General features: G+C 43.9%; 1 protein-coding gene across 3 annotated transcripts in view; it reads right to left on the bottom strand.

Annotated features, from left to right (window-relative positions):
• The window catches only part of PRKCB (protein kinase C beta), a 375,130-nt gene that overhangs the window by 280,735 nt on the left and 73,562 nt on the right, over nt 1–20,833 (bottom strand). The window contains exon 1 of one of the 3 annotated variants that reach the window (XM_061401449.1): nt 9,475–9,964. The exons of the other annotated variants lie outside the window; for them this stretch is intronic. Within the exon in view, the coding sequence (XP_061257433.1) occupies nt 9,475–9,532 (58 nt within the window). The 5' untranslated portion in view covers nt 9,533–9,964. Of the gene's footprint in view, nt 1–9,474; nt 9,965–20,833 lie in introns of those variants that run through there. 3 annotated transcript variants of the gene reach the window in all.

The following is a 20,833-nucleotide window of genomic DNA, read 5'->3' as shown; positions in this document are numbered from 1 at the left end:
CCCGCATCAAGCTGGAAGCCTGGGAGCCACCCCTGACTCCTCCCTCTCCCACGCTCCTCCCACTCCCCTGCCAATCACCAAGATCTCTCAACCACATTCCCTAAACATCCCTCCAAACCCGGACTGCAATCCAGGCATCAAGTCCAGCCTGGATCACTATACCCGCCTCTCCACCCAAGCCCCCTCCTCCAGCCTTGCCACGGGGAAATTCACCTTTCAACTGCAGCCAGAGCGGTTCTAAAAGGCAAATCCAATCATGTAACACTTTATTTTAAAAAGACTTCTGCACTCTCAGAATAACATCTACACTCGTTAATGGGACATATGAGCTGTTTATGAGCAGGCTCCTGCCTTCCTCTTTCCCGAGCAGAACCCCCACCTCATAAATAGACAAGGACAGATGCTCTGTTCCAGTCAAGACAAACTGACTTTGGTTCCTGAACCTTCCTGTGTGCATTCACTGTTCCCTCTGCTGAGAACCCCTTCTCCTTCTCTTCACACCCTTTACTGAATTAAATCTGTCACCCTGAAAGCTAGGCTTGAACATCACTTAGCCCTGGAAGTTCCCTGAGGGCTTTACTTAGATGCCCCAACTCTGCTCACCTCAGGATCCCACACTTAGAGGGGCCACAGCAAGGAGGCCCTGCATGAGTGCCTGCCTCTTCATGGGTCTGTACTCTCTACCAGACAATGCTTTCATCACCGCAGGGACCTACCATTGTGATCACTGTTGGACAATGCCCCCATCACCACCACCTGACACAGTAGGGATTCAATTAATACTTCAATGGATAAATAAGTCAGCTAATCGTACATTGAGGCCTCTGAGAAAATTATTGATTGAAATAATCTTGCCGGGCAGTATTCTGAAGCCTGGAAGCTGTCTGGCCGACTGAGATCCTTGCTTCAGGTTTTTAAGAAATCTCCTTGTTTGGAAGAGGGACAGGATGATCTCCTGGGGTTTAGCATCACAGGGCTGACAAGACAGTGTTGAGGATGGAGTCCCTGGCGCTCTGCTAGAAACTGCAGGAATACAAGCTCTCTTTCCAACCATAAGAACACACACTGGACTTCCCCAGTGGCTACAACTCTGCACTCCCAAAGACGGTTCAATCCCTGGTCAGGGAACTAGTTCCCACATGCTGCAACTGAGAGTTTGTATGCCACAACTAAAGATCTCATGTGTCTCAACTAAGACCTGGCATAGCCAAATAAATAATTGAAAAACAAAACAGAGAGAACACACATCATGGTTAATTAGGGAGAGTCAAGGTGTGACTAGGACAGGAGAGGGCATCCACGGCCACAGATGCATAATGACCAGCCAGGCCTGAGGGTATCCCAGAGGTGTGTCCTACAGAACAAAAAGGGAAAATGATGCTTCTTTCTGGGCAGTGATGCACTGAGACGTTTCCAGAGTAAAGGACAGGAATTCCAGTGGAAGACACCCCTGGCAGAGATTCTATAACGAGAAATAGCTCCAAAAAGGATGATTTCTATGTGTTCCTATTTAGGGCACTTTCTATCTCCTTTTCCTTTCCCCCATCTCTCAGCACGCTTCTAGGGGCCATGTTCCATTCTCCCTGCATTAAGGGCTCAGGATTTGAGGTAAATCACAAAGTGGTTAAATAAATGTACCCAAAATGTACTCATGGTCAGATGCTGACCTAGAAGGCTCTGTCTAATGGAATGTAAAAAGGCTCAAGGAACTAGCCAATCTCAGTAGCCTGTTAAAGAGTTTTACTCAGATCCAGAACAAAGCTACATGGGGTCTACTCACTAAATGAGCAAATGATGTGCAACTAGGTGGGCCTAGAGAGGCTTCGAATTTTAAAATCAGGATCTAGAGCTGACATGGGCTGTTAGGAAAACAAAACAAAGATGACTATTAGACTCTTGTGCTCAGTCTTAAAAAATTAATTATATATGTCAATAGAAGAAACATAAATGGTTAGCCAGAGGAACTCAGAAACAGAAGTTCAGTGGACACTGGGGCAAAGGTTCTGACTACCCTTCCTTCCAAGCACAGAGCAGTATGGTGCCTGCCCACCTGCTCTGAAGGTAGGTATGGCCATGTGACTTGCTTCAGCTGATAATATGTGTTTGGCAGTGATGGGTACAGCCAGGGAGAACTTCAAGAACCACTGCAAGATGTGCCAAGGTCTCTTTTCCTTTCTTAATGATTATGTAAGCATACTTCAACTTAGAGGGTCTGTTGGCCAGGTCCCTTTTATGACCGCAATGAGCAATCTCTCCCCTCCCATCCTAGCTACACCATGCTAATCGTCATTAGGACTAGAAAGAATGCCAGGGACTACAGTGATGCCAACATCAGCTCAGTATCAGAAAACCCTCTGATGACTTGTGCAAACACACTACTTTGAGAGCATAAGTTAGTAACTCAAGACTGGATGGTCACCACAATACACTATGAAGCATTATATGGTACAGTGAGTACTTACTTAACCTTCTTTTAAAGATATTCCCATTTGAAAGCAGAGTTCCAAAGAACAGCAAGGAAAGATAAGAAAGCCTTCCTCAGTGATCAGTGCAAAGAAATAGAGGAAAACAACAGAATGGGAAGGACTAGAGATCTCTTCAAGAAAATCAGAGATACCAAGGGGACATTTCATGCAAAGATGGGCTCAATAAAGGACAGAAATGGTATGGACCTAACAGAAGCAGAAGATTTTAAGAAGAGGTGGCAAGAATACACAGAAGAACTGTACAAAAAAGATCTTCACGACCCAGATGATCATGATGGTGTGATCACTCACCTAGAGCCAGACATCCTGGAATGGGAAGTTAAGTGGGCCTTAGGAAGCATCACTATGAACAAAGCTAGTGGAGGTGATGGAATTCCAGTGGAGCTATTTCAAATCCTGAAAGATGATGCTGTGAAAGTGCTGCACTCAATATGCCAGCAAATTTGGAAAACTCAGCAGTGGCCACAGGACTGGAAAAGGTCAGTTTTCATTCCAATCCCAAAGAAAGGCAATGCCAAAGAATGCTCGAACTACCACACAATTGCACTCATCTCACACACTAGTAAAGTAATGCTCAAAATTCTCCAAGCCAGGCTTCAGCAATACATGAACCGTGAACTACCAGATGTTCAAGCTGGTTTTAGAAAAGGCAGAGGAACCAGAGATCAAATTTCCAACATCTGCTGGATCATTGAAAAAGCAAGAGAGTTCCAGAAGAACATCTATTTCTGCTTTATTGACTATGCCAAAGCCTTTGACTGTGTGGATCACAATAAACAGTGGAAAATTGTGAAAGAGATGGGAATACCAGACCACCTGACCTGCCTCTTGAGAAACCTATATGCAGGTCAGGAAGCAACAGTTAGAACTGGACATGGAACAACAGACTGATTTTAAATAGGAAAAGGAGTACGTCAAGGCTGTATATTGTCACCCTGCTTATTTAACTTATATGCAGAGTACATCATGAGAAACACTGGGCTGGATGAAGCACAAGCTGGAATCAAGACTGCCAGGAGAAATGTCAATAACCTCAGATCTGTAGATGACACCACCCTTATGGCAGAAAGTGAAGAGGAACTCAAAAGCCTCTTGATGAAAGTGAAAGAGGAGAGTGAAAAATGTGGCTTAAAATTCAACATTCAAAAAACTAAGATCATGGCATCTGGTCCCATCACTTCATGGCAAACAGATGGGGAAACAATGGAAACAGTGACAGACTTTATATTGGGGGCTCCAAAATCACTGCAAATGGTGACTGCAGCCATGAAATTAAAAGATGCTTGCTCCTTGGAAGAAAAGTTATGACCAACCTAGACAGTATATTAAAAAGCAGAGACATTACTTTGTCGACAAAGGTCCATCTGGTCAAAGCTATGATCTTTCCAGTAGTCATGAATGGATGTGAAAGTTGGACCATAAAGAAAGCTGAGTGCTGAAGAATTGATGCTTTTGAACTGTAGTGTTGGAGAAGACTCTTGAGAGTCCCTTGGACTGCAAGGAGATCTAATCAGTCCATCCTAAAGGAAATCAGTCCTGGATATTCATTGGAAGGACTGATGCTAAAGCTGAGACTCCAATACTTTGGCCAACTGATGTGAAAAACTGACTTATTATAAAAAACCCTGATGCTGGGAAAGATTAAAAGTGGGAGGAGGAGGGGACAACAGAGGATGAGATGGTTGGATGGCAGATGGCATCAACCAACTCAATGGAGATGAGTCTGAGTCAACTCCAGAAGTTGGTGATGGACAGGGAGGCCTGGCATGCTGCAGTCCATGGGGTTGCAAAGAGTCAGACACGACTGAGTGACTAAACTAAACTGAAAGATGAAATGAGAAAAACCATGTCCTGATAACATACTGAGTCCCTGAATCAAACTATACCTGAAGGCAGATACCCTTAGATTTCTCAGTTACATAAAGCAATGAATTTCCTTCTGAATTCACCTGATATGCCTTTCAATAAGGCATCTACTCTGCAGCTCAACACAAGTCCAAACACCATCACTGTTTTACACCCAATCCACTTCACTCATTTATGCTTCCTGCCTGACTTCTGTAGAATCTGAGTTCTATCCTTTTACATTTATGTATGTGTTTACATATAAATATGAATATGTCATTTTAATCATCCAAAGTCTTTTCTGACCATTGAATTTCAGTGTTTTCATGATCTTACTTAGTGTAAGTAAGTAAGTAAGTACAACACTCAGTGTAACACATAAACATCTCAGTGTAATTAACCATGAACCATCATGGCCGCAACCCTTTGCCCTGCCTGTCCTGCCCTTTTCCTAAGCCTTTGCTGGTTGGGAACCAACGGAGCCTGCAAGAGTCAACTCAAATGCCTTCTTCTAGTGACGCCCACTTTGATGCCTGCCCAAGAATTATGACTCAGAATTAAGGTTCTTTCCCCAGCATTCTTGTCACCGGAGAGCATATCACATCTTAGCCCTTATTTCTTCCCACTATGCATTTTGTAGGAACCAGGCTGTCTCTTCATGAGACCAGTAGATTTCCAAGGGCCCAGACCAAGTCTCTAGCACCTTCTTAATAACTTAATCCCTCACTAGGTGTCAGCATTTTACTCGCCTTTTCTTGTTTAAACCCCACCACGACCCCTATGAGGTAGAGCCTGTTAATGTTCCCATTTGAAAGATGAAGAAACTGAGGCCTAGAAAAACTCAGTCTGTCAACAACAAATTGGTACTTGGCATGGGTGCTTGCCATCTATCTCTACAAGGATTAAATCACATGCTGCTGCAGCTACTGACCTTCAACAGCCCCCTGAAGAAGTTCATGGGGGAGAACAGAAATAAGGCACTCTGTGCTCTGGGAAAACTGGCAAGACAGGTCCTCAGATAGTTAGATGTTCTCAAGAGCTGATTTTATGAGCCCAGTTCTTGTATCTCCTCATATCTAGCAAAGCACTAAAATCCTTCATGGTGACAACTGTTTCTTGTGACAAGCAGAAGCTTCATGAGACCAGCAGAAACCTTCTGCAAAAAATATGTGCTTGATTGCATGTACTTCCCCTTCACCAAAATCACGTATATACCATCTTTTCCTGCTACCTCTTTGGAACAGTTTTGCAGAGCTATCTGACGTGCTGTCTCCTAGGCTGCAGTCCTCATATTGCCCCAGATAAAACTTAACTCTCATGCTGTGCATCATTTTTAAGTCTACAAGTCCAAGAGCAGTTTTCTTAATCAGCATTCCACCAGGGCACACTGCCTACATGACCCTGTACTTAGAAGGCAGTGGAATCTGTTGGGTCAAAGAGCATTTCCACCCAATTCTGCAGGACTCTTGAAGGATTGCCTTTCCCCTCTTCCATCCTCTTTCCCCGGACTCTGCTCCAAGCCCTTGGGGGCCTGCAATGGTCTGTCTCACCCACTCTCCTCCCTAAGAGCCTGCAGAGAACACCACTCTCTGCTCCCACACGCTGCCTGAAAGCAGAGCTGGGTAACCTTCCCTCATCACACAAGCCTTTCCAGCAGCTCTGCTTCCCTCTGAAATTACATTAAATTGTTCCATTAGTGTCAAAAAAAAAAAAAAAAAGGAAGATGCATGATACTTTTATGAATTTCCTTTTTTAAAAAACTTATCTTCAGAACTGTGTTCGTGGTGACTACTTCCAGAAAGTTGGAGGTTATTTGGGGGCAGAATTTATTTGCAGAAAAACCACAATATCAGTCTAAACGCCAGAGTTTATTCCAGTTGACTTGCCTGAATCAATACAGATGTGATAATGCAAAGTCATGGAAATTGACTTGAACAGACATTTCTCCGAAGATGATACACAAATAGCCAATAAGCACATAAGAAGATATTCAATATCACTCATGCATGCATACAAAGTTGCTTCAGTCGTGTCCAACTTTGTAACCCTATGGACAGTAGCCTGCCGGGCTCCTCCGTCCATGGGATTCTCCAGGCAAGAATACTGCAGTGGATTGCCATGCCCTCCTTCAGGGGATCTTCCCAACCCAAGGATTGAACCCGTGTCTCTTATGTCTCCTGTATTGGCAGGCAGGTTCTTTACCATTAATGCCACCTGTGAAGCCCCCTCAACATCCCTCATCAGTAGGGAAATGCAAATCAAAACCCAATGAGATACCACCTCACATCCATTAAAATGACTACTATCAACAACAAAAAAAGGAGGACTTCCCTGGTGGTCCAGTGGTTAATACCCCACAAAGGACATGTGTTCAATCCTTGGTCAGGGTACTAAGATCCCACATGCATCATCATATGGCAAAAAAAAAATAAAATAAAATAACAAGTGTTGGTAAGGATGTGGAGAAACTGAAACCCTTAGACACTATTGATGAGAATGCAAAATGGTCCAGCCACTATGGAAAACAGCACTGAGATTCCTTTAAAACATTAAAAATAGATTTACCATATGATCCAGCAATTCCACTTCTGAGTATATAGCCAAAAGAAAAAAGCACCGCTTGAAGAGGTATTTGTCCACCCATATTCATAGCAGCATTCTGAACAGAATAGCCAAAAGGTTTCAGAAGCAATCCAACTGTCCAACAGTGAATGAATGGCTAAGCAAATTGTAGTGTACATATACAATAGGATATTACACAAATTTTTTAAAAAAGTAAATTCTGACACCTGCTCCAACATGCATGAACCTTGAAGACACTGTGCTAAGTAAATTATACCAGTCACAAAAATACAACTCCTTATCTAAGGAACCTGGAGTAATCAAAATCACGGAGACAGAAGATAGACTAGTGGTTGCCAGGGACTGGGGGGAGGGAGGAAGGAGGAATAAAGAGTTCTTCTTAATGGGGATAGTTTCAGTTTTGCAAGATGAAAAGAGTCCTCTGCACTTAGAAACAGTTAAGACGGTAAATTTTATGTTGTGGGTATTTTACCACAATTTTTAAAAATCATGGAAATCAGTAAGTACTCTCTCTTTATGGTAAAAAAAAAAGTTTCAAGCCGGCAAGGACTTCAAAAGTGCTTCATCGATGCCCTGTGGGGTATGGGAGTTTGGGTTTATGTTGGGGGTGAGGGGTTGGAGACAAGCTGTCAGGAGCAAATTGCTGTTCTCAATGAGCCAGGATCCCAAATATCAAACAAAGACAATGAGGCTCAGAAATATCACGGGAGTCTCTACAGCTCCCCACACATGGCAAGTGGTAGAGGAGAGATGCTGAGGGGAAGAGGCACAGAGGAGAAACATCATGGGGGCTTTGAGCTGCAGAGGGGAGGGGAGGTGGGCGATAGCTTAAAAGAGACTGATGTGGGGAAGCGCAAAAATGAAGCTGTTGCCCTCGATCTCTGCTCCCTCTCTCTCCCCAGCCACTTCCGAGTATCTAAGCTGACAGAGTCAGTTCCCAGAGGTCTAAAATTTCTCTTCTCCTTTAGTCAAAGACTCAAATGGTGAAAAGAGAAACGTCCAAACTCTTGCAAAACCCATCTCAAAGCTCAATACCAGACAAATATAGACCATCCTTCTCTGCAAAGAACCAGGAACAGGAAAGCCCCTTTGCCCCTGAGTGCATCTGCATTCATTCAAAAGTATATTTATTATCTCCAATTAAAAATCATAAATGATCTCTGTCCAACAGAGAAAACAAACAAAAATCAGTCATTTTTTGTCTGGTAAAAATTAACAATTATAAAGCCAAAACATATAGAAAATTCTATGAATGAAACAAATTTGTCACACTGATGAGGACTAAGGGCAGGAGGGGAGTCCTTCTATGCCAGATCTGCTAGGTGTACAACCAATGTGTATCCCCTTTCCTTCTTACTAACAGAACCCTGATACTGTTCAGTGTGCCGAGATAAAAATATTCTAACCTGTTTGCCCTGGAGTCTTGGCCAATAAAGATAGAGACGGATTCCCTGGAAAGGGTATAATTATCCCTTCTCCAGTGAAAAAGACAAAAAGTCTTGCAAGAAAAAGGGTGTAGGCCATTCCATATTCCACATGCCTGGAATGTACATTACATTGTAGGAGGTTCTGCAGCCACTTTGTCATCATGTGACAGAAAACTACCTGCTAAAGCTGATGCAGCAGGAAGAACAAAGGAACCCGAGTCCTTAAAGATATCACTTATCTGCTACACAAGTTTTGGTTTATCTAAATTCTTACCTACCTTTTTTTTTTCTTTTTGTTTGATCCTATTTTCTTATTACCGCAATGCTGATATGTTGTTTTGTTTAATAAGAAAAACTAATAAGTGGGACTTAGAAATATATTCAGTGGATAATACAGCTACATGACTATCTCAAAATATGTAAATTTAAACAACAAAATGAATGCTTTGCCTTCAAAATATTCACCTCAGAAGATTTAATAAAGAAAACTGGGTCTACATGAAATTCCTAAAGAGGTATACCAGAAACTTTTTCAAGCAATGACAGGTGCACTAGAATTAGTGAGTAGCCAAATTATGTTCAAAGCAGAGCATCACACAGATCTTTAACCATAAAAAGTGTTAAGGCTATAAACTTCTCTCTAAGCATAGCACTAGAAGTTTTTTTACATAGCACTCTATTTTTCTTCATTGACAGCCTCTCGGCAATTATAGTTTTGAGTCTGATGTAATTCAATAGCTATTTAAGAAAGCAATTTTTAATTGTTTAATAATTACGTTTGGTTGGATATTTATTTCATTCCAACCCTCACAAAACAGGTAGCATAATAAACAATGAGTCTATTCTTGACTTGGTTTCACTCAATAATGAAAACTTGGTCATGTGGATTGACTGAAATCCAGGGGGAACATAATAGAGCAAGTCTCTCCTGGTGGACCTGGCCTGATTCATCAATGACAGATCATTACTTCCTAGGTGTTCCCATAAAAACCCTCTCAGTTTCTCATCGGCACCATCCTGGTTTCCTCTCCATCCTTGTGGGCTCCCTCCCATCCCTCCAAGTGTGGGAAATGCCCCATTCCCGAGTCAAATCGCCCCTCCTGTTTAGAGAGTCACAAGATTCATTTACTTACACAAAATGATCCCCACTCTCTCTAGGAGGTCTTCACTGTCTTTGCTGACAAACCCCATTGAGTAAGACCCCCATATTTCCCTCTGATCAGACTAACTTGAGGTGTTTCCTCAACCAATTCAAAGCATCTGGCCTAGTGACCTAAGAGCACCAGGAAAGAGGAAGTCCAACACGAAATGCTTTGACTAGTCCATCACATGCCTTCAACTGGGAGGCAGGTGGATGTTTCTAAAGCAGACACACAGTTCTTTCTCACTCTGAATCAGCTTTATGAGATCACTTACCTGCTGACACCCTTCAACCTCTTGCCAGAAAGTGTAAGAAACATCTGATCCTCTCACTGGGCCTCTGCTGAAACCTTTTCTCAACCAAGTATAAATGAAGGTCAATGCCTCTGTTTTAAATGTGGTCCATCTGGAGAATGGCAGATAAGACACAAATGGCCTTTTGCCAGTGACCGCCACCTGGCATGTGGCTCAACCAGCTCTGCTCTTTGTCTTTGTCACTCAGATCCATCCAGGCCAATCCCATTCATAATCTGGACCTGCAGGCCCTCCTAATCTCTGAACGGGCATCCTTCCTTTAGCTGCCCCTGGCCAGGCCATATGGACAAGGAGCTTGGACAAAACCACAGGAAAGGTTTCTCTGAGTCAATACAGAACAATTTTAAAAACATACCCAGGGACATTCATTCCATGGACCACAATGCAGTCATAAAATAGAATAAGGACATTCTTAACGTACTGATACAGAACAAACTCCAAGGTATATTAAGTTTAAAAAGCAAGGTAAGCTAACATTTGAATGTGTGTGTTTTGGGGAGAGAAAACAAATGTATATGATTTGCATGTATATTCTGGGGCTACTTCCAGAAGTATACACAAGAGACAGGTAATACTGGTTGTTATAGGGAGCAAAACTGGGTGGCCAAGGACCCAGGTTAGGAGAGAGACTTTTCAAGGTAAACTCTGCTGTGCCTTTTCAATTTTTAACCCATGAGTGTATATTAATATTTGAAATTTGATTTAATTTAAACTTTCTCGAAGAGATTCAAGTACAGCCATACCAGAGGAGACAATGATGCCTGATAAAAGATGCCACTGATCTATGTTTCTTGTCTTGGAAAGATGTTCACATTACATTAATTGCAGGGAATGAAAAGCAGATTTCAGAATAATGTGTTTTAATTTTGGTTTCTAATTTTAATTTAAAATGCTTATTATAAGTATTGATTAAAATCTGCAAAAATATAAACCAAATGTTAATAATTGGTTTTTTCCTGAGTAGTGGAATTATGGGTGATTTTTATTTTCTCCTCTTGGTATCTCTTCATTTTCTAATTGAGAAGTTTTTAAATATTTTTAAATTTTTAAAAATGAAGAACCCATATTTATGTTTTTGTCCTAGGCAAAGACTCCTTTCTAGGCAAGGCAGGTGTTCTAACACCACAAGACCTCACAGTGAAGACCTTATTTGGAGGGATGGGAGAAGGGTCGCCAGGAAACAGCCCCCCTGGCCAGAAGCAGAGCGAAGGAGGCAGGATTTTTAATGGCAGAGCTGTAAACCTCAGCATAAAATAAGCAGCCAGGCTCTCATTTCAGCCATGTAAACAGTAATGTGTATTCATTAAAACTGCATTAGTCTAAGGAGTCCCCAGAGATTGGGGCTAACAGGCTGGAGGTGGGGAAAGAGGCTGCCAACTGCACCTGCTGTTTCCTAAGGCAAGGCAAACACTCAAAACAGCCAGAGCAGGGCCACCCAGAGGGGCTGCATGGCTCTCATCAGTTTTGTTAAAGGTAAACAAGGATTAAGAAAAAGGAAGCAACCAGGACCCTAGACATCTGGCTTAGCTGGCCCCAACCTTTCCTGTTAAATGGTTGCCAAGGAAAAAAAGTAGGCCTAGTGGGCATCCCTGCACAGCTGGACCAGATCACAAAGACAGCATCACAGGCAGGCTCCCCCTGTCCACCTGGAGGCCAGGCATCACCTGAATGAATGAAACCAGCCTGGCAGAAGAGCTGTGGCCAGCATGTGTTGAGGCTCACTGTGAAGGGCTGTACTCATCTTAACTCATTTAAACCACCCAAAGTGCCCACCCTGTGAGGTGGGTACTATTACCATCCCATTTATGGGTAAAGAAAATGAAGCATAAAGTTAAAAAATCTGCCCAAGGAAAAACATAAATACAGTATACTAACGCATATATATGGAATTTAGAAAGATGGTAACAATAACCCAGTGTACGAGACAGCAAAAGAGACACTGATGTATAGAACAGTCTTATGGACTCTGTGGGAGAGGGAGAGGGTGGGAAGATTTGGGAGAATGACATTGAAACATGTAAAATATCATGTAAGAAATGAGTTGCCAGTCCAGGTTCGATGCATGATACTGGATGCTTGGGGCTAGTGCACTGGGACGACCCAGAGGGATGGTATGGGGAGGGAGGAGGGAGGAGGGTTCGGATGGGGAACACATGTATACCTGTGGCAGATTCATTTTGATATTTGGCAAAACTAATACAATCATGTAAAGTTTAAAAAAAAAAATCTGCCCAAGGATACCCAGCTATGTGGCAGTGTCCAGACTTGGAAGCAAATCTCAGTCCCTAGACCACAATTTAGGTCACAACACCATTCTGTTTCTTCCGAATCTTGCCAAGCAACCAATTCAAACCAAAGCTTTATGATGATGACCCAGGACCATGGCCCAAGGATCTAGGCAGCTAATGAGACTGAAACCACAATGATCAAATCCACAAATGTCAATGGTGGGCTGCATGTGCCCCATTGTGCAGATTAAGTAACTGAGACTTAAGGAGTTGGGTATATTTGCACGTACTGGGGAGCATTCTAAGCCCTTCAACAGGAATGGAGGGTGTGTCAACTCTGCCCTCAGGAAGGTGGCACAACAGGGAAGAACTTAGACTAAGGAAATCCAGAAGAGTGGCAACAGCCCCCAGATACAGGGAACAAAGTTTCCTTTTCATTCCTGGTGCTCAGAGTCAAAAATCACCTGAGTAGGAACTCTGAGAAGGAGGTAAGAGGTTCCAATAGATGTTTCAACAACCCCTACCCAACCAAAGAGCCAGAAAAATCAGGAGAGCTTCCTTTCCCAGAAGTGGAACTGACCAGCGGCTCCACACTTCCCCTCCCTCCCCTAAGATATCTCCATCTGGAGTTTTTAAGGTTACCAAGTCTGATGTTAACTGTTTTTGTCACATCCTGCTCTTCTCCCACACTCCCATGATTTCCCTAGAGGCTGGAAAAGAAGAAGCTGAGGTTCACAGCTCCAGAGCTGCTCCTTCACTCAATAATGAATGCTACTGAGGGCTCAGCTCCAGGGACCCCACGCTGAGTACTCCACAGTACTGCTGCACTATACCATTGCCCTAGTTCCCCGGCCACCAGATCTATGCTGGGCCAATCAGATTCTTTCAAGGACTTTAGAATGGAGGCTGAGATTCCAGGGGGTGTCATCTTCCATCTAAGATGTAGAGACAAGGAAAGCTGGAGGTGAGCATGATGAATACAGATGAGGAGAAGTGAAGATGAGTGATGGAGGCCCCTCAGAGTCTTTCGGTTCCCAATTCTCCTTCCCTTCACCAGGCTGACCTTCCTCTTGTACCCAAGCAATGTCCCTGTATTCTTAACATTCATTTGTTTCTATTTATGGATTTGTTGGCAGCATTGGGTCTTAGTTGCGGTACACTGGATCTTCCTTACGGCACACAGGCTTCTCTCTAGTTGAGGCGGTGGGCTCAATAGTTGCCGTGCACATGTTGAGTTGCCCCACCTCGGCATGTGGGATCTTAGTTCCCCAACTGCGGATCAAACTCAGGTCCCCTACATTGGAAGGCGGATTCGTAATCACTGGACCACCAGGGAAGTCCCTGTCTCTGCTAAATTCCCCTTCCCCTTGTGCTGAATTCCCCTTCCAGTGGTAGCTGACTCGAGTTGGTTTCTGTTTCTTGCATCTAAAAAAAATTAACTAACCCCTCTCTCCTGGGATGTGAAGACCTCTGGCTGATACACCCAAACAGGTGGAAATAAGTTAATCGAAGGGTAAACCACAAACCCAAGGTAACACAAACAGGCCAAGAGCCAACCCTGTGGCTGGTTCCAGGCTGAGGGGAGGCTCCAAGGAAGGGCAAGTTACCAAGTGTCTATTAAGCACCCACCAAGCAAGGGGAACAATGAACTACTCAAATATAGATGCAGCTGTCAAGAGCTTACAGTGGAAGGAGAAGGTTCACGAATAAAACCATTAGTGAGAAACAAGAGGGAGAAAACAAGCAATTGACGGTTAAACTATAGATTTAAGCAAAAGGTGCATTTTGAGAAGTCTCGTTCTCTGGAGGATAAGCAAGAGTTGGATCGCACCCCAGGTCAGGGCCAAGAGGCGGCAACTTTGAGGAAAGAGAGCTTCTTAGGGACAATGAGAAAACCAGTTTGGCTTCACTGAGGCTCCAAGGAGTGGAAGGACATAAGGGTGGAGAGACAGGTGGGAAACGGTGTAAGGAGGGGGTCACGTCCAGATGAATGGACTGCACCCCACTCTCTGGGTATCTGTCATATTCACATGCCACTTGCAATGCAATTCATATTTTTCTTTAACTTACTTTAAAAATTCCATATACATGCATTAATACACAGTATTTGTCTTTCTCTTTCTGACTTACTTTACTCTGTATAACAGGCTCCAGGTTATCCACCTCATTAGAACTGATTCAAATGCATTCCTTTTTATAGCTGAGTAATATTCCATTGTGTTTATGTACAACAACTTCCTTATCCATTCATCTGCCAATGTACATAAAGTGTTTTTAAAGTGGAAATGGTCTGAAAAAGGTAAACACAGAACATAAATCATATGGCCCAGCAATTCCACTCTTAGGTAAATATCCAAGAGAGTTGAAAACATAATCACACGAAAGTTGTATGTGAATATTCATAGAAGTATTAGTTATCATAGCCAATTGTGGAAACAACCCCAATGTCCATCCACTGATGAACAGGTAAACAAGATGTGATCAATCTTGATGGAAAATTTTCCAGCCATAAAAAGGAATACTGATACATGCATGAATCTTGAAGACATGAAACTAAAGGAAAGAAGTCAGTCACAGAGGACCACCGGTTGCGTGATTCCATTGATATGAAATGTCCCAAACCGATAAAAATCTATAGAGACTAAAAACAGATTAGTGGTTGCTAGTGGCTAGGAGAGGGAGAAATAAGGAGGAAGAAATGGGGAGTGATCGCTAATGGATTTGGGTTTCCTATGGGAGTGATGAAAATGTTCTGAAATTTAGATAGTGGTAATAACTGCACAATACTGTAAATACAAAAACCACTGAATTTTACATTTGTACATGGTGAAATGGTGAATTTTCTGTTATGTGAGTATTCAAAACTTTTAATAAAATTTAATAATTTTAATAATAATAATTTCTCCAAGGAAATGGAATGAAAAAACTAGCATCTCTTAACATGACCAGAAGCCAACCACAAAGAAGACAAAATAATGTTGGTTCCTTCTGTTTTGCCATGATCCCATGAATGGAATTAGTCCGCTTATGAGAAGAGACCCTAGAGAGTCTGCCTCCTATCTCTGGCCTCATCAGATGAGGAAACAACGAGCAGACAGCTCTGAGACTCAACAAGAATGCCCTCACCATGCTGGCACCTGGAGCTTGGCCCTCCAGCCTCCAGAACTGTAAGCAACAAACTGTTAAACCACTCAGTCTGTGGTTTTCTGTTACAGCAGCCTGAACAGACAGGCATTTGTAATGGAGAAACATGGGGAAAAAAACTCAAAGAGCAGGAGGACTTGGCCAAGCACAATATGGCCTTGGGCACAGCACAAGAGTCTGCACCATGAAAAATTTGTGTCATGGGAAGGTATCTACTGACATGGAACATGGATCGTGAACCACCCAGTGAAAAGGATAAGTGACATCAGGTTTGCAGTCTGGATCTGTTCATCCATCAAATGGGTATTAAGCATCAGCTGGGGGCTTCCCTGGAGGTCCAGTGGTTGGAACTCTGTGCTTTCACTGCAGAAGGCAAGAGTTCGATCCCTGGTTGGGGAACTAAGATCCCTTATGCCCTGCTGCTGCTGCTGCTGCTGCTAAGTCGCTTCAGTCGCGTCCGACTCTGTGCAACCCCATAGACGGGAGCCCACCAGGCTCCCCCGTCCCTGGGATTCTCCAGGCAAGAACACTGGAGTGGGTTGCCATTTCCTTCTCCAATGCATGAAAGTGAAAAGGGAAAGTGAAGTCGCGCAGTCGTGTCCGACCCTCAGCGACCCCATGGACTGCAGCCCACCAGGCTCCTCCGTCCATGGGATTTTAATGCCACACACCGTTCTAGGCACTGTGCACAAAACAAAACAAAGCTCTGCCTTCAGAGGATATACATTCTAGTGGTGTGTGTGAGCACTCTAATGACGTGGGAGGAAAGGGGGTGATCCCTGGAGGCGGCAGGGAGGTCAGTGGGCTGACTCCTTGTTGCACACCTTCCTCCTGTGGTTTTCCCATATTGAGTAGCTGAGGGGTGCTTTGAAATAAAAGGAAACCTGACCCCTTAGCAAGGCATCCTGAGCCTGGCTCTCTCTTTCCCATCAGAAGCTGCATCCCATGTTGGAGCCACACCTGGGAGGATGCATGTTGGTGCAACACACTCCACACAGGTGCTTCTGCAAAAGCTGTTCATCTGCCAGAGCCGCTGTCTCCACACTCTCTGCTTGATCCATCACACTCCATGGGACCTTCAGGTCACTCTTACCCTCCTGCATGGCCATGCATGTGAGCTCAGTGGCTCAGTCACGTCTGACTCTTTGCAGTCCCATGGACTGCAGCCCAACAGGCTCCTCTGTTCATATGGGTTCTCCAGGCAAGAATACTGGATTGGGTTGCCATTTCCTTCTCCAGGGGATCTTCCCAACCCAGGGATAAAACCCACGTCTCCTATAGTGGCAGGTGGATTCTTTACCACTGAGCCACTTGGGAGTTCCCACCCACGTCCACTCTCCCCCTCCCCCAGTAACAACTGTTCCTACTCAGCAGTTGTCAGGAGGAAGTCAGGTCCCATTCTAATCGGCTAATCTCAGCAGCCACTGCTCCCCTCCAGTATCTTCCTTCTCCCAGGCTCCAGGGACTTCACCCATCTCTCTTTCCTCTCACGCCCACACCTGCCTATTTAATATGGAATTTCTCTCCCCACCTACCACCCCAATCTCTCAAACACATGACTCTTTTACTCCTAAAACAATAAACTGACACACCCTCAAGTCACAAAGCTTCTGCCACCTCAGGTTTCTGAGTCGCTGCTCCTGGATGCCCGGCCAGGTGTGGCCCTTAGACTGGGGGTGCACCTGTCAGGGGAAAGGCTCAGGCTGGCCCCAGGGAGTCCCCGGAGATTCTCTGCAAGACCCAGGGGGTGGGGGTGGGGGGCAGGTTGGAACCGCGGTCTCTGGTCTATGAGATAGAAGGGCAGCTCCCATCCTGGCTCCTAGCTGTCTGGCACCCTTGAGATTGTGGATGGTGGGATATCAGAACAGGAAAGGGCTTGACTTGCTCAACCCTGGTCTGATAAAACAGTGCTTCTCAACTGGAGATGATCTGAGACCCCTGGAGACATTTTGGCTACATCTGGAGACATTTCTGATTGTCATAAGTTGGGGGAAAGGTTAATACTAGTAGGTGCAGGTAAGGGATGCTGCTAAACATTCTATGATACACAAGATGCCCCCAATACAGATTTATTCAGCCCCAAATGTCAATAGTGTCAAGGCTGAGAAATCTTGCACTAGTTAAACCCTTCCCACCACTGGGAACTCACTTTCCCCTCTTGTTCCCTAAGCAACCCCTGCTCCAGCCCACAGAGCTTGTCTGAACCACTGTGGGCTTTGGTTTCATGTCCTCCTTGAGGTCATCAGGGCCTCTGCCTCTACTCAGCTGAAACCTTCTAAAATCCTTGCTGACTCCGGAGGTTCTCAGAAAATGAGTACAAAATCCCTCCTCCACAATTTAATATATGATAAAGGCGGCATTTCAATTCTGTGGGAAGCGATGGATTATTCAATAAATGGTATTGGGACAACTGGCTGGCCATCTGGTAGAGAATAAAGCTAGATCCTCACCTCCCTCCTAAAACCAAAATAAATTCCAGATGGATTAAAGATTTAAATGAAAAAAAAAAAAAGTTAAAGTAGTAAAAGAAAATGTGGGAAAATTGCTCTATAATCTCATTGAGGGGGAGGCCTTTCCAAGCAAGACACAAAATGTAGAATACATGAAGGAAAAGATACATAAATTTGACTAGTTGAGAATGTTCAAAAAATCTGCAGAGTAAAAAAAATTTCATAATAAAAACCTTTTTTTTCAAAGTTAGAAAACCGATTTTATATTCTATACTACACTATTACATTATATATGAAACATACATCAGGTTAACAGATGTGTTCTTCAATTAATAAAAACCTGTTAAAAATTAATAAGAAAGTAAGGGGACAAAAACAGGCAAAAGACAAGAGGCAGTTCACAGAAAGAGAAGTACAGAGAGTTTTCAAACACAAAAAAGGTTCTCATAAACAAACAGAGGGAAATGAAGGAGACAGTGAGATGCCAGTTTTCCACCGATCAGGTTGGCAAAATGGAAAACTCTGATACTATTTTGTGCCAGTAAGGATCTAGGGAGGAGCTGTCTGATGCAAGTGCAAACAGACCTGCTATGGAAAGAAATTCAGCAGCATCCATCCACATCTTATATTTATTGTATTTACTTATTACTTGGTTGCGCCTGGTCCTAGTGGGAGCACACAGGATCCTCGAACCTCGCTGAGGCATGTGGGATCCCCTAGTTGCGGCACGCAGGATCTTTCAGCTGTGACGTGCAAACTCCCAGTTGTGGCATACAGGATCCAGTTCCTCGATTAGGGATGGAACCCAGGTCCCCTGCATTGGGAGCATGGGGTCTTAGCCACTGGACCACCAAAGAAGTCCCTCCATCCACCTTTTAAAGCACATACCTCTGCCCAAGTGATCCCAATGCTATATCTATCCTTGCATAGTATCCAACCCAAATCCAACGGGTAAATACAGTGAGGAACATTCATTACCGCATTGTTTATAACAGCAGGAGACTGTCAACCCTGCCAGTGTCTCATGTCAAGGGACCATGCATGGGTGTGTGCCCAGTCATTCAGGCATGTCTGGCTCTTTGTGACCCCATGGACTGTAGCCCGCCAGGCTCCTCTGTCCATGGGATTCTCCAGGCAAGAATACTGGAGTGGGACTGCCACGCCCTCCTCCAGGGGATCTTGCCAACTCAGGGATGGAATCCAAGTCTCTTACATCTGCACTGGCAGGCGGGTTCTTTACCACTATCACCACCTGGGAAGCCCAGTCAAGGGACCACAGTATTCATCAAAGAGAATACTATGAAAAAACTCTTAAAAATAAGCGTGGTAACTCTATCAATCCTATGAGATTGCAGTCCCATGAAGAAAAACAATATGCAATGTTTTTATATTTTCAACCATGTAAAGAAATGGGTGGGTACAGTCACTCATCCATTCAACCAACATTTATTAAGCAGCTACAACTTGCCAGGTTCTGCTCCAGATGCTGGGGATTCCCCCAGCAGTGAGTCCATCAAAGTCTGTGTGGGTTGCACAAGCTTGGAAAATTACTAGAAAGAAACACAGGAAACTAATAACAGGGGAGGCGCTGGGTTGTCAAACTTGGCAAATAAAAAGTTTGTCCTACTTGTATGCACTGCTATATTGAAAATGGATAACCAACAAGGACCTACTGTATAACACATGGAACTCTGCTCACTGTTGTGTGACAGTCTGGATGGGAGGGAATTTGGCGGGGGAGAATGGATACATGTATATGGATGGCTGAGTCCTTTGCTGTTGACCTGAAACTATTACAACATTGTTTGTTAATCGCTTATGTGAAGTGAAAGTGAAAATGTTAGTCGCTCAATCATGTCCGACTCTTTGCAACCCCATGGACTGTAGCCAGCCATGCTCCTCTGTCCATGCAATTCTCCAGGCAAGAATACCAGAGTGGGTTGCCATTCCCTTCTCCAGGGGGATCTTCAAGACCCAGGGATTGAACCTGGGTCTCCTGTACTGCAGGCTGATTTATGCTGTGCTTAGTCACTCAGTCATGTCTGACTCTTTGCAACTCCGTGGACTGTAGCCCAGCAGGCTCCTCTGTCCATGGGGATTCTCCAGGCAAGCATACTTGAGTAGGTGGCCATGCCCTCCTCCAAGGGGTCTTCCCAACCCAGGGATTGAACCCAGGTCTCCCACACTGCAGGCAGATTCTTGACCATCTGAGCCACCCAGGAAGCCCAAGAATGCTGGAGTGGGTAGCCTATCCCTTCTCCAGGGGAACTTCCCAATCCAGGAATCAAACCAGGGTCTTCTGCATTGCAGGCAGATTCTTTACCGGCTGAGCTATCAGAGAAGCCGAGACAGATTTATACCACAAAACAAAATATAAAGTTTTAAAATTAAATAAATATATTTTTAAATGTTTGCCCTATACAATACTAGAGACATACAAAGTTATTCTTTGTTTATTCAAACTTCAGATTTCACTGGGCATCGTGCCAACTGGGCAATCCTACTCTGGAAGTGAGGGGAGGGGAATGAGGCAGCCAGGATAGAAAGGAGGTTTTCTTCATGCTAATACATGTGGAAATGCATTGCATTGTTTGGAATGATAAGCAAGCGTGTGTATTATTTTATTTTTAAAACTGACACGAAAGAAGAATAAGAGAGGAGAAGTTCCATGAACAGGAGACCCAACCGTGTATAAGCTGCAAAGTGCATTCCTGGGCAGCCGGGCCCTGGAGTCAGCCTGGCAGGCCCGCAGCCGCATTCCAGGGCCGCCTGCTTCTCTAAATGGAAGTGCTTCGCTCTGTCCCAGGCAGCAAGCTAGCAAGCAGGATTCCTAACTGTGCTATTAAAAAAAAAAAAAAAAAAACAGGCCCAATGCAAAGAAACAAATGTAGAAAACAGTGGGGAAAGAAACACCAGGCAAGCTAGAAACTAGCCTTTTCCAAGAGAACAGGGAGACATGAGATGTCACATTTCTTTACCAGCCTGGCTTTAAGGATCTCTGGGGCCTCTCAGATCATCTCCATCTCTCCTCACCTCTTTCTTAGGGGAGATTTTATCAAAGAGGAAAGGGCCTTTTATATAAAGATTCCCCAACCTTCACATCCCAAACACATTTTGGGTTCTAACAACAAAAACTGATAGTTATGAAACACTCACTATATGTCAGGTACACTTCTAAGTATTTTAACTGATATTAACTCATTTAATTAACTCAG

Source organism: Bos javanicus, chromosome 25 (genome assembly GCF_032452875.1).
Source record: "Bos javanicus breed banteng chromosome 25, ARS-OSU_banteng_1.0, whole genome shotgun sequence".
In the NCBI taxonomy this organism is placed as follows: domain Eukaryota; kingdom Metazoa; phylum Chordata; class Mammalia; order Artiodactyla; family Bovidae; genus Bos; species Bos javanicus.
The sequence above is the reverse complement of the archived record's forward strand: the minus strand, read 5'-3'. Positions and strand labels throughout refer to the sequence as shown.